At 48.2% G+C, this 11,520-nt stretch overlaps 6 protein-coding genes across 6 annotated transcripts; 2 read left to right on the forward strand and 4 right to left on the reverse strand.

Moving 5' to 3' along the window:
* Positions 1-408: 408 nt before the first annotated feature.
* I303_102365 (uncharacterized protein) lies at positions 409-1,344 on the reverse strand (the record flags this gene model as incomplete). The annotated part of the gene is made up of 3 exons (XM_018404854.1): positions 409-674; positions 898-1,072; positions 1,201-1,344. 3 exons carry the CDS (start codon positions 1,342-1,344, stop codon positions 409-411), a joined length of 585 nt encoding a protein of 194 aa, XP_018265135.1.
* A 1,352-nt stretch (positions 1,345-2,696) lies between these two features.
* On the reverse strand, positions 2,697-3,966 carry I303_102366 (uncharacterized protein; the record flags this gene model as incomplete). The annotated part of the gene is made up of 6 exons (XM_018404853.1): positions 2,697-2,726; positions 2,808-2,906; positions 2,986-3,104; positions 3,184-3,278; positions 3,356-3,526; positions 3,662-3,966. The coding sequence occupies 6 exons, from the start codon at positions 3,964-3,966 to the stop codon at positions 2,697-2,699; spliced, it is 819 nt and encodes a 272-aa protein (XP_018265134.1).
* A 1,410-nt stretch (positions 3,967-5,376) lies between these two features.
* I303_102367 (uncharacterized protein) lies at positions 5,377-7,059 on the forward strand (the record flags this gene model as incomplete). The annotated part of the gene is made up of 5 exons (XM_018404852.1): positions 5,377-5,770; positions 5,853-6,397; positions 6,485-6,624; positions 6,712-6,883; positions 6,955-7,059. The coding sequence occupies 5 exons, from the start codon at positions 5,377-5,379 to the stop codon at positions 7,057-7,059; spliced, it is 1,356 nt and encodes a 451-aa protein (XP_018265133.1).
* A 223-nt stretch (positions 7,060-7,282) lies between these two features.
* I303_102368 (uncharacterized protein) lies at positions 7,283-7,706 on the reverse strand (the record flags this gene model as incomplete). The annotated part of the gene is made up of 2 exons (XM_018404851.1): positions 7,283-7,560; positions 7,610-7,706. 2 exons carry the CDS (start codon positions 7,704-7,706, stop codon positions 7,283-7,285), a joined length of 375 nt encoding a protein of 124 aa, XP_018265132.1.
* An 839-nt stretch (positions 7,707-8,545) lies between these two features.
* I303_102369 (glyceraldehyde-3-phosphate dehydrogenase, type I) lies at positions 8,546-10,011 on the forward strand (the record flags this gene model as incomplete). Its single annotated transcript, XM_018404850.1, has 6 exons — positions 8,546-8,621; positions 8,688-9,160; positions 9,220-9,355; positions 9,418-9,510; positions 9,582-9,905; positions 9,965-10,011. 6 exons carry the CDS (start codon positions 8,546-8,548, stop codon positions 10,009-10,011), a joined length of 1,149 nt encoding a protein of 382 aa, XP_018265131.1.
* Positions 10,012-10,198: 187 nt separating this feature from the next.
* On the reverse strand, positions 10,199-11,225 carry I303_102370 (uncharacterized protein; the record flags this gene model as incomplete). Its single annotated transcript, XM_018404849.1, has 3 exons — positions 10,199-10,851; positions 10,935-11,015; positions 11,072-11,225. 3 exons carry the CDS (start codon positions 11,223-11,225, stop codon positions 10,199-10,201), a joined length of 888 nt encoding a protein of 295 aa, XP_018265130.1.
* Positions 11,226-11,520: the final 295 nt, after the last annotated feature.

Consider the following 11,520-nt stretch of genomic DNA (forward strand, 5'->3'; position numbering starts at 1 on the left):
CCAACTGTCCTATCCGATAGGAAAGAGGCAAAACATCATTAACGTCATCCCGGTAACTTTCGCATTCCAGCTCGTCAATTTCAGTAGTACGATATCCTCGCATGCATATATCAGCCGCAAGTGAGTAAAGGTTCAAAACCATCGGTGACATAACATAGCATACGGTACGTCAAGAGAAAGGTATATACAGTAAGCGGACAGAAAGGTATCTTCGAGTACTGACCACCCAAAGCCCAAAAATAATCCAAAACAAACGACGAATGATCCCAAAAATCGATGACTGTCACACAAAACAACACCAAAACCCAAAATCAGAACGCTATGATAGCCAGAATATCCATAACATAGTCCATCGCATCCTGTCCGCCGCTCCTGAACACTGACCCAGTCTCGCGGGAGTCACTCATCTCAATCAATCCATCGATGCTGATACCCATACGCAAGCGTGACGTCGCTATCAATCACGTTGAAGTAAGCCGAATTACTGACTCCCTCGGGATAGGCGAAGACGTAAGAGACGCAAGTCCAAGTATCCGTCGATATCCGATAATAGACCTGGAAGGCGAAATATCCTTGGTCCCATGCGAAATCCGCACACGATTGTACGACTTCCCCTTGATCTTGATCCCCTGGGAAAGTGGTTCGTACAGGCGGAGCGAATTCGGAAGCGTTATCTACGATTGGAGTACGGGTACGAGTACGAATCCATCAGCCATCATCACTTGATCAGCCCACGATTGACTTGTTGTATATCCGATCATCGTGAGAGTGCTCCATCTCGTCTGTTTCTATGATCGCTCCTTCTCTTCCTGGTCCTATCGAAAATCTTACTCCCCTCTTTCGCAACACCGCATCTAGCAAGGTGACACACCGCACACATCGTTGTAAGCCACTCACTCGGGTTCTCGTCCGTCTCATACGCCCCGACGCCATAATGGAAGAAATAATAAACGACCGACTCGTCCGTTGTTGGAGATACATCCGGTATACCGGGGAACGCTGATGGTGCAGCTCGATGAGCGATTCCTCTACCACCTACGAAAGCTCTTTTCTTCTCCTGCCGACGGAGGATCTGTCGTTGGATAACCAAACCGAAATCGATTGTGCTCAGTCAGCTGATGCACCGTACGATTCTCAAACGAGCTTTCGGTTTCCCTTGTGGTCAAGCCCAGAATACAGATGCGAAGGATGTCTGCGCACCTCTTTTCGATTCGTCTGTTTATACACATACGGCGGTGATCTAGGTTTCGCGGCTTGACGAGGCTTCGGCGCCATGTTGGCCAAGACGGAAGAAGCGAGCAAGGTGATCGATAGGAATCGAAGTATCGCAGAATGGTACAGCATGATGAGGCCTCGATGAAGAACACGGAATGGTCGGTGAAAAAAAAAATGGAGTACGGTAGCAGAAGAAGGAACTTTGGGCACACGTAGGAAGCTCATTCTCGCGGTGCAACCCTCCTATAATGCAAGTCATGTCATCTTGAACATAGACATCATGTTGAAAGCTATCATCGTGTGTCTCTTTAGCGCTCATGGCATCTAGCTCAGCTTGGCATGATCAGCCATGATCACGTCCATCCGGATACAAGGCTCGAGCAATCATGAATCAACCTATCACTCATCACTCATCACTCGGGCTAGTCATCCCTTGATTGCGAGCACATACAGTACTGGACCTTGTACCGCACGAAGGAACTTTCACCGATCTCGAAAGTCCAACCTGTAGAGCTACTAGCTACTAAACAGCGCTACCAATAAACAAGTCAGACATCTTGCCACCTCACCTGCAAGCACACGCAGCAGCGGAGTGTCATATCGTACTGTCAGCCTCAATTCTTCGGCTGAAGCATTAAGCATAAGCTTACAATGAGATCAATTTGTACTCTGAAGTCATCTCATAGAATTATTGAGAAAGGTATGCACGAGTCTCCAATCCTATTCCTCGAGCACAGGCACAGAGCAGAGAGCACATGAGATGCAGATGTCTCAGTAATGTTCTCAGCAGAGCTACAATGTCATTTCTGCCATTCCTGCCCCTGAATGACTGCCTTTTGTGCACATTGATTTTTCAGGGCGGTTAGACTGAATGGGCTCATCCGGCGATACCGACATGTACAAAGGTATGAGTGAATTTTGACGCATCTGTACTTTGCTTGCACTCAGCTGACGAATAGAAAAAACTGAATTAAGATCTGGTTGGGAGAGGCACCGCTCGGTCCTTTCTTGCCACTCCGTTCGACATCGTCCTTGATTCTCACAAGACTGTATTGCTTCATCCTTGCGTCATGACGTCTGCAAACGATCACCAGATTTGCCATTGGAAAGATTGAGAAATTCCGCGATTAGACGATGAGTAGGTCATCAGCTCGATTCGGGCTTCCAAGGCTACAGTGTGAAATAAGATGCGTAACCACCCGATGAAGATCGCTGGTTACGGCGAGAAGTTCCAGCAGGATTTTCAAGTGTATGCATAGATTATAGGGATCCAGCTTCTGAGTATGCAGTACTCAAGGAATTTGGATTGGAAAGGTGATAGTTGTATTTGCGATTATATCTGTTCACGCGAATTGGGCAGCGTCATACCACAAAGATATGACACAAAGCCATTCTGATTTCGATGTCAAGTGGTGACGTTGTCGAAGTCACAAAGCTGTACTATTCAAGCTGACGGACTATGCCTTGGGCGAACAAGTCATCTATTCTTTATCGGCTACTTCGACAGAAGTCTAATAATCGTATCATATATCAGCTCAGTACCACATGACAATCAGCGAGTGGAAAGTCGCGCTGCTCCTTCGATGACTCACATCGCCGAGACAACCTTCTCCAGGCAGGAGGATATCCGAGGCGTAGACGTCCAGGGCGTAGTATTGGATCGAGTGGATGTTCTTGATTGCTTGAGTGGCCTGCATATACACACCCATTATTCCGTCAGTTCCCTTACAGCAGATCTGCAGTACCAGCTACATAGGGCAGTCAACTCACGTTGACTCCTTGTGCAAGGTCGACAGCATCATGCGCGGAATCAACTACATCGCTGAGTCCTCCTCCGGTGGTTTGGGGGAGATGTAAGAGTCGATGGAGGAACCATGATCCGTCGGTTGCTGAGATTGTACAAATACAGGAAATATCAGCATCTTCACTTCAATCAGCCGAGCAAAATCTGGACGAGATGAAACTCACACTCGGAACCTTGAGAAGCGATGGTTTCGCCATTGGTACATAATTCAGCTAGCGGACCTTTGGAAAGGTAATATGTCGGACAAACAACGGTGAGCCTATGATACCACATGTTTCGCGTTTAGCTGTTGGCTCGAGTGTCTTTGTAAAGTGAATCGAGGAAAGATGAGCTTACTCTGGAGTGGAAGGACTGAAATATCCGGGGATAATACCGTATTTCCCGTTACAGAGCGAGTCCACATCGTCGCAGGTGAACGAGACATTGCCTTTATCTCCACTGACTATTCTGTCGTACAATCCCTCCAAGATCAAGGGGTTGTTGTCATTACCAAACCATCTTTGGAAGCTACAATATCGCTGTGATGTCAGTACAGTACAAAACAATACATTACTCTACGACCAAAGCGATATCTTGAGGTGGGTTCTCGTGTTCGAGGGAAATGGATGGAAACAGTGACGGTGTAAGAGGTAAAAGACTCACAAAGAATCGTTCCCGAATCTTCTCAAGTGATCTCGACCGTGTTCAACAAGCTTAAAAGTCTGCGCAAGACCTTCACCGATCAACTCGAGCTGCGTGGTGTTGCAGCTATTACCCCAGACGGAGAACGAGTCGGAGGCGCCGTCCTTCCATGCAGTGGTATTGGGTTCGAAAGCGGAAAGGAGGTCGCTGGAGGTGGTAGATTCGTCAGATGCGCTGGAGGAATCCCGCTGAACGACTGGAGAGGCGTTGACGCTGGCAAGGAGAGGAAGAGCGAGAATCGCAGCGGATGTGAGCTGGGCGAACATTTTGGTATATGTGAGGAAAGGTTCTCCGAATGTAATATAGTGTAGTGTACGGAAAAGGTGAGATGTGTGTGGTGGGGGATATGCCAAAGAGACTTACCGACCGGTGCATCTATCTCATTTATACCTTTTTGACCTGACTGAGATCAGCGTTCCGAATCACCCAGTCCAAGAGGTTCAGTCATCCGTCTTTTCTAGTGAGGACTTGTCGGTCAGTCCAGCATCAGACATGCCCTGGAGAGGTGACCCGAAGATATGCTGAAGGGACCATGGCTCCGGAGCGGGAAGGATGGCTTGTTGAGCGACCGCTGATCAGCGAGAAAGAGGTCAGGTACTTCAAGTGTGATCGGGAACGACGACAGGGGTTGATACGAGGGGTCTTTCCGATTCTCCAAAAGGGGACTAAGTCAAAAGTCTAGGATCGCCTATCCAAAGTTGTGGATCTCATCTTCTTTGTACACCTCAACCTGGACCTGAGGGGGGGTTATTTTAGGCGATGACGATAATCAATCAGTACATCCCGAAATGATCGTCAAGACTGCTCTAATTGGCTCGAGGGTTGTTGAGAGTTCGGTTCGATGCTCAAAAATAGATTTTGAGGTTCTTGGCGAACCGACTTCAGGTCAACCGATCACCTTGTAGGTACTCTCTCATCGCAATTTCGAGATCCCCTTAGCATCCTCGTCCCGAAGTGGTCTCCATGCTCATGCTCCAATTGCTTCGGATCTCTCTTGACATTAGATTTTTGGGGTCTTGACGATGCTTGAACCCTGGGTGATCTGCAATTTGACAAATTTGGGTCTGTGCAGGTGATACCGCAGACCAGGTTATTCTATACTAATGTGCTGCGACCGAAGACTGTGTCGGGTTCGCTGTTGCCTTCTTTTTGCAGAGCTAGGGCTGTTCAACTTTTGCGCAAATGATCGGGCATACCGCTCTGGATTGTGTGGTCTTCGTATACAGCTCGACCTTTTCGAGCCTTTCTTAAAGCGGACCGACATGGAAGGAAGCACGCGAAAGAGAAGAAGCGGGTTCTAATGTTACATGAACATCCGCTCGATAGGAGTGTACCGGGTTTAGATAGGATGGCACCAAGTCACCACGGATGTAGATGCCAGGTACGTCTCATCCCTAACGCAGCTCGACATGTGGTGTACCCTACCTCGTCGCTTGCGCAGAATGGAACCGAGTGCAAGTGGGATTTGATTTGATCTGGGCATCGCATCACATGGGCAAGACGCTGCAGTCGGATGTAACCGATGATGACCATCATGCACAACATTCCACCTGATAAGCAAAACATCATCCCACCCATTGAATGGGATTGCTCAAGCTATAGATCACTGTCTCTTCATATCTTGTCTATCCTCTCACCTACATCTGTCATCCTGTACCCAAGGCGAGCTTCCCAACATGGTCAGACTCAGCATCATCGGATCTTTACTCGCCTTACCAGCGCTTTCACTTATATTCGCTTCTCCGTTGATCGAATCGCAAATCTCTGATCAGCTACCTCTTAACAACCTCTTATCCGCGACTGTGTCTAAACAGCATGAGGTACATTCATCTATTCTATCGGCATTAGAGCGGTATGATGATCCGGTAGATGCACTGCTGTCGTTGAAGCCGGAGCTGGAGGGCATGATGGCTGAGAGGAGGTTGATTAGGGTGTTTGGTGAGGGTCCGAGCGAGGGTATCTGGATGACTGAAGGGGACAAATTGCGCTTGCGTAGAGACGGGAAGAAGTTCATGGATCTTACAGAGAGTCAGGAATTGCTGGAGAGCAGCTTGATAGCTGAAAAAGCGAGTAAGTCTCCTCGATCCCATCAATCGTGTCTCTACTGCAATCCACCCACTGACTGGAACATCGCTTGGACTCTTGCAATCAGACACCCCTGAAATCGTTCATCAACGGTACATCAAGCCAATCTTCGCCGATCTGAAGACTTCTCACATGCATGATGTGCTCGTGAAGGCAACATCGTTCTTCAACCGATACTACTACGCCGAAACAGGCGTGCAATCTGCAAGATGGCTACACGATCACATCGCCTCGATCATCGCTCAATCGCCCGTCGGTGAATTCATCTCACTCGAGTTTCATACTCATCGATTCCCACAACCCAGCATCATCGCTCGCTTCGAGCCTCCCACGCGAAACGCATCTTTACCATTGACCATCATCGGCGCTCATCAAGATTCGGCCAATTACCTGTTCCCCTTACTCCCTGCGCCCGGTGCGGATGACGATATGTCCGGTTCTACTAGCATCCTAGAAGCGTTCAGAGCTTTGGCATTGAGGGGCTTTATCCCAGCAAGAGGTCCGGTCGAGTTTCACTGGTATGCCGCGGAGGAAGCTGGCTTATTGGGGAGTCAGGAGATCGTAGCTTACAAGCGAGGGCTCAATGCGAAAGTCGGTGCAATGATCGAATTTGTAAGTCGAACAGCTCAGACCTGATTTATCCTCATAGTGCCAGATGCTCTGATCATGTGAGAACCCAATTGAACGTTGGTTGTGTAGGATATGACTGCCTTCGTCGCTCGAAACACAACACCTCACATATTCCTACTCGAGAACGACGCAGATGATAATCTCACTAAATGGGTCGTCAAGCTAGCCCAGGAATATGTAGACATCCCAGTGAACACCTCCTCTTTAGGGTACGTGGACTATCCCTTTTACATCTACCCGTCCCTATCTACGATGTCAAGCGCTTACTTGCCTTTTGGGTATACTGATACTAATAGCGCTGGAGCCGGATCCGATTACATGTCATGGACAAGAGGTGGATACCCTGCTGCATTCGCTGCGGAGGGCGATCCGCTGGCAGGTGGATTCCCGGGAGACTTTGACGGATATATACACACGGATAAGGATAGGATGGATGTCGATGATGAGACGGGTTACTTTTCTCTTGAAGTGAGTCGTATCGGGATCCTGAGTGAATATATCACAGACCAGATTGAACTGACTTGATTCGACCCTTCTAGCATATGCTCGAATTCTCGAAGCTTGCTGTAGCTTTCGCCGTCGAACAAGCAGGATGGTCCGATAAACATACTAGAGGAGACGATAACAAGAAATCCGTTTGGTAAATTTTAAGGGTAGTTTTTCATGAGGATACGCATATATACAACAAGTAGAGTGTGGACGCCATGTTTAGCTGCGATGATTATACACATAGAGAATAGAAAGTAGAGTCGGGCCTACAGAGGGAGAAGAAGAGGATGTTGTATGAAGAGATGTTATCGTCGGTGCAGCTCGAATATTCCCTCTGATACTGAATTCTATTGAGTCATCCCAAAGATACAGACTAGCCTACCACCAATCCAGCAGCCCAGAGGACACTACCGCCAAGATCCCAATATTCATGATGTGTAACCAAGTATTGACGACATTCGGATTCGTGAGGCATATACCCGTATCTACCACTCCTACAGTCATCCAACAGAACAAGAACGTTCCGAGGGCTTTGTATTGTCTCTGGTAGTTGAGCGCAAAGACCGCCAAACCCGCTGCGAGGTTTCGACCCGCTAAACCCGGATAGAAGAGGACTTCAGGCTGACCAGCGTTTAGGATTCCGAAAATGTGAGCCACTGAAAGTCAACTGTAAGTCATAGTAAAGCCTTGACCTGAGACACCTACTGTTAAGAGGTTTGATAATCCCATATGTACCGCTACCAACTAATGCGAGACCAATGACTGGGATGAACGACTTGATAGCTGGTTTGAAGGATGACATCTTGACTTTGGCTGTGTGTTTCCGCAAGATGTGATTTACCAGTATCGTTATAAGGAAGATGGAACATCAATTGTGAACTGCAAATGCTATTTGCATGCATATAGAGCTTACCTACCCACATGTCATCCCTTGGGCACCACTCCCAAACATGTATGCTGTTAGTGTGAGAACTAATTTGATCTCGTTGCCATGGTCACCGGTCCACCGAGCCTAGTGGATGGACATCGTCAATCAACTCCACTGCTCGGGCCTCGGCGTCCTTCCTCGATATTCAGCTTCTTCGTCACCCAGGCAGCCTTGTCGCGGGAGCCTGAATACTGGAGTCTGCAAGGGACTACAGTCAGGCCTCTATCCTGTATTTACATCAGACAAGTCATTGACTTGCTTTTGCAGCTACTCGATGATGCTGATGGCTGTAAACGTAAAACCGATCTTTCGGCAATGAGGGCGCTTTTGGCTGCATTTCCAGGAACAATCGCCGATCAGATCATGTGGAGACTCCTCAATCCGACAAACTTGGAATCAATCGGTTTTACTAATCCGAAGAGGTGGGGTGGGTGGGGGTGGAGGATAAACATTCGAAAATGACGGGTTGGGCGGTACAAGCATCATCGGGAAAGTATCGTCGGAGAAGTGTTCATCCGCATGAACAGATTCTTGACTATCTCATACCATCAATTCATACATGCATCGGACAGGTATAAGAAGGCGATATGACTGCTCAAGGACCGCGAACGAGATGCAGCCTTCCAATTCACAGCTTCAATCACGCGTCTGAGCATTCAACAACACAAGTGAGATTCTTTTTTTCAACTTCACTCGCACTTCATTTGCTGACGATGGACTCAGTGCCTATAGCAGTCACAGATCATACAAGCCTTCCTCGAGTCGGCATAAATGGCTTCGGCCGTATCGGTGAGTCCTCCTGGCGCACTTCTTATGTCTGACGATCGGCGTTCTCAAGCTGATATGTGTGGATAGGCCGAGCACTTTTCCGTTTGATGCTCGAACGGGATGATCTGCTCTTAGTAGCAGTGAACCATACCGCGCATTCATCAGAACATCTCATGACAGCCATCATGCACGATTCGACCCACGGAAAATTCAGACTAGGTGCAGATCTGTCTATATGTCCTGAAGATCATCCTGGACTGCTTCAACCCACCTTAAATAACCCAAAGCCTTCAGCATTAATGTTCCGAGGAAGGCTCATTCACCTCTTCTCCGAGAGAGACGCCACTAAGCTGGATTGGTCTTCGGCAAAAGCAGACTTCATCATGGAATCAACCGGAAAATTGACTACCAAGGAGAAAGCGGAAGTGCATATTAAGCAAGGAAAAGCTAAGAAAGTCTTGATATCCGCGCCAAGCAAGGATACTTTGAACTGTGTATACGGTGTCAATCATCATGTGTATACGGGCGAAGACGACGTGTTGAGTAACGCTTCTTGTACGGTAAGTTTGGACTTTTATCTACCTGCGGTCGAGTTCGTCGGGCTAACGTTTCATACTAGACAAACTGCTTGGCTCCTTTAGCATTGGTCTTGCAGCGTGCTTTTGGTGTGGAGACGGGAATGATGACGACCATACATGCTAGTACGGCCAGTCAGAAGGTGCTAGATGGGTTCAGCACGAAAGATATCAGACAAGGTGAGTCTTTGCCAGACACCAACGCAATGAAAGGAGAACCCGTTACTGAGCTTCTTGTGCAGGTCGGTCTGCTATGGGAAATATAATACCTGCAACCACTGGGGCTGCTCAGGCAGTCGTCAGAGTCCTACCCGAATTAGCAGGCAAATTTCACGGTTAGTTATCTGCATTCCTCTGGGTTCTCGTTCTTTCTTTACGCAACTTGCTGAATGAGTGGCCCCCCCAGGTATATCCGTCAGAGTCCCAGTCACCAACGTATCCCTCGTCGATCTTACAGTCACCTTATCTACACCGGTGAAATCCAAGGAAGACCTGATCCGACCATTCAGGGCGGCAGCTGCTAGGCGACCCATTCAATCGTCTACGCCTCATCCTGATGGACCCGCTCTGGCAGGCGTATTAGGTGTATCCGACGAAAAGTTGGTCTCGTCAGATTACCTGTCGTCCACTCAGAGTAGTATATTGGATGTGGACGCTACTGTCATGCTCAATGATCGGACTGCGAAGATTGTAGCTTGGTACGACAATGAATGGGGATTCTCGTCCAGAAGTGAGTGACAGTCCGTTATGGTCGTTGGTGCAGAGTGAATAGCTGACGGTGCGTGACAGTGTGTGATCTCGTGGCTTATATGGCCAGACGTAGTGAGATGGCGTAGATGCTGAAATTCAAATGCAGCTGTATCCCGGTCCCCACTTATTCCATAGATTCTCCTGATACTGTTTGTAGTTGTTGCATGTAATTCTTTGTGCTTGGCAGTGTACAGCAATCATTCATCGGCTGTTGGTCCCTTTCCTCTGACTGCTGTTCATTACACCGTCACAAGGGGTACATGATCGGTGAATCTAAATTTCCTGCACTTCCACCACTTCCCTGTCCGGTCCATAAAACAGCTTGAGATTATTGATGTCCACTGGCTCCTCGCCATATAGCTCATAACAAGGCATATACCTATCCACGAACAGTCTCACTTCGTCGTCCGTCATACCTATGCCGCCGTTGTCCCTCTTCATATGATGTTCCTGCTGCAATCTCCAGGTGTATATATAATCTAGATCCAAAGGCGTAATAGACACATGACAATCGAAATAGGTGTTTACGTTTCGATTCAATTCAGCCAGATTCTCGTTAACTTGCATAACACTTTCCCATGAATGACCTTTTGCCGTTCTGCCCTTATCCCATTGGGTCTTGAGACGTTCCTTCGGAAGTGACTGAAATCCCAATGACCATCCCTCTAGCAGGAACACATCTAATTCTTCTGGGGTGATGGGTATCGTTGATTGGGAACGATCGCCTCGACCACTGAACAAGCTTTTATCGAAGATCGGCAACGACACGGAGGATGGCTCGGTCAGATCATGATCGTGAATCTGTTGTAGTGTTCTGGCGAGAAGAGCGGAATCATGGGTTCCAGGTGGACCTCTACCTTGAAGCATCTTGTTATTTGGGTAAGCTTGTGCGAGGCCGTCCAGACCCGTTCGGTCAAGGTAGAAGTCTGAAGGCAGGCAGTTCGATCGCTGGAGGATCAGTTTGGGCGAGCGCAATCCTCAGGTGATCGCAAGATGGAGGAGGACATACCATCAAGGGAAGCAACTGCTATTCTCAGCTTGTAAGATTCTGCTAACAGTTCCACTAAAGCGCTCGCGAGCGTGCTCTTGCCTAAATATTTCAAGTTCTGTCAAAGTAAGTACACGAGCTGAGAGAAACTCACTCACCGGCACCTTGTGGACCTTGCATCGAGACCATCAAGGGTCTTTTCCTGTCCCCATCATGCTCCAGTAGATGACTGCGTTGTTTAGCTATAAAGTCGGCTATCAGACGAGCCCTGTTCGGCCCCGGGCGAGTGTCTGCAGGTGATGTGGGAGACATGGATCTCAAGTTGACGATCTTCTCAAAGCGGCCAATCCTCATACGATTTAGAGAGGGCAGTCACATCTTTCTGACTCCAGGTGATCGCGCTCAGGTTATAGGACAAGCTTCATGAATGTCAACAGGCTGTTTCCCGATATCGTCTCGGTTTGTCGGGAAATGCAGCGGAGAAAGGTTGATCCGCTCGTATCCCGTTGCGTGAATTATGTAATTCCCGTTCACGTCTTGTCACTTCTCAGGAGACCAAACTAGTCATGTTCCTCTTGTGTCCATGCTCATGCTCCGATGAGCTGCT

The sequence above is a fragment of the Kwoniella dejecticola genome, chromosome 2, assembly GCF_000512565.2.
Source record: "Kwoniella dejecticola CBS 10117 chromosome 2, complete sequence".
Classification (NCBI taxonomy): domain Eukaryota; kingdom Fungi; phylum Basidiomycota; class Tremellomycetes; order Tremellales; family Cryptococcaceae; genus Kwoniella; species Kwoniella dejecticola.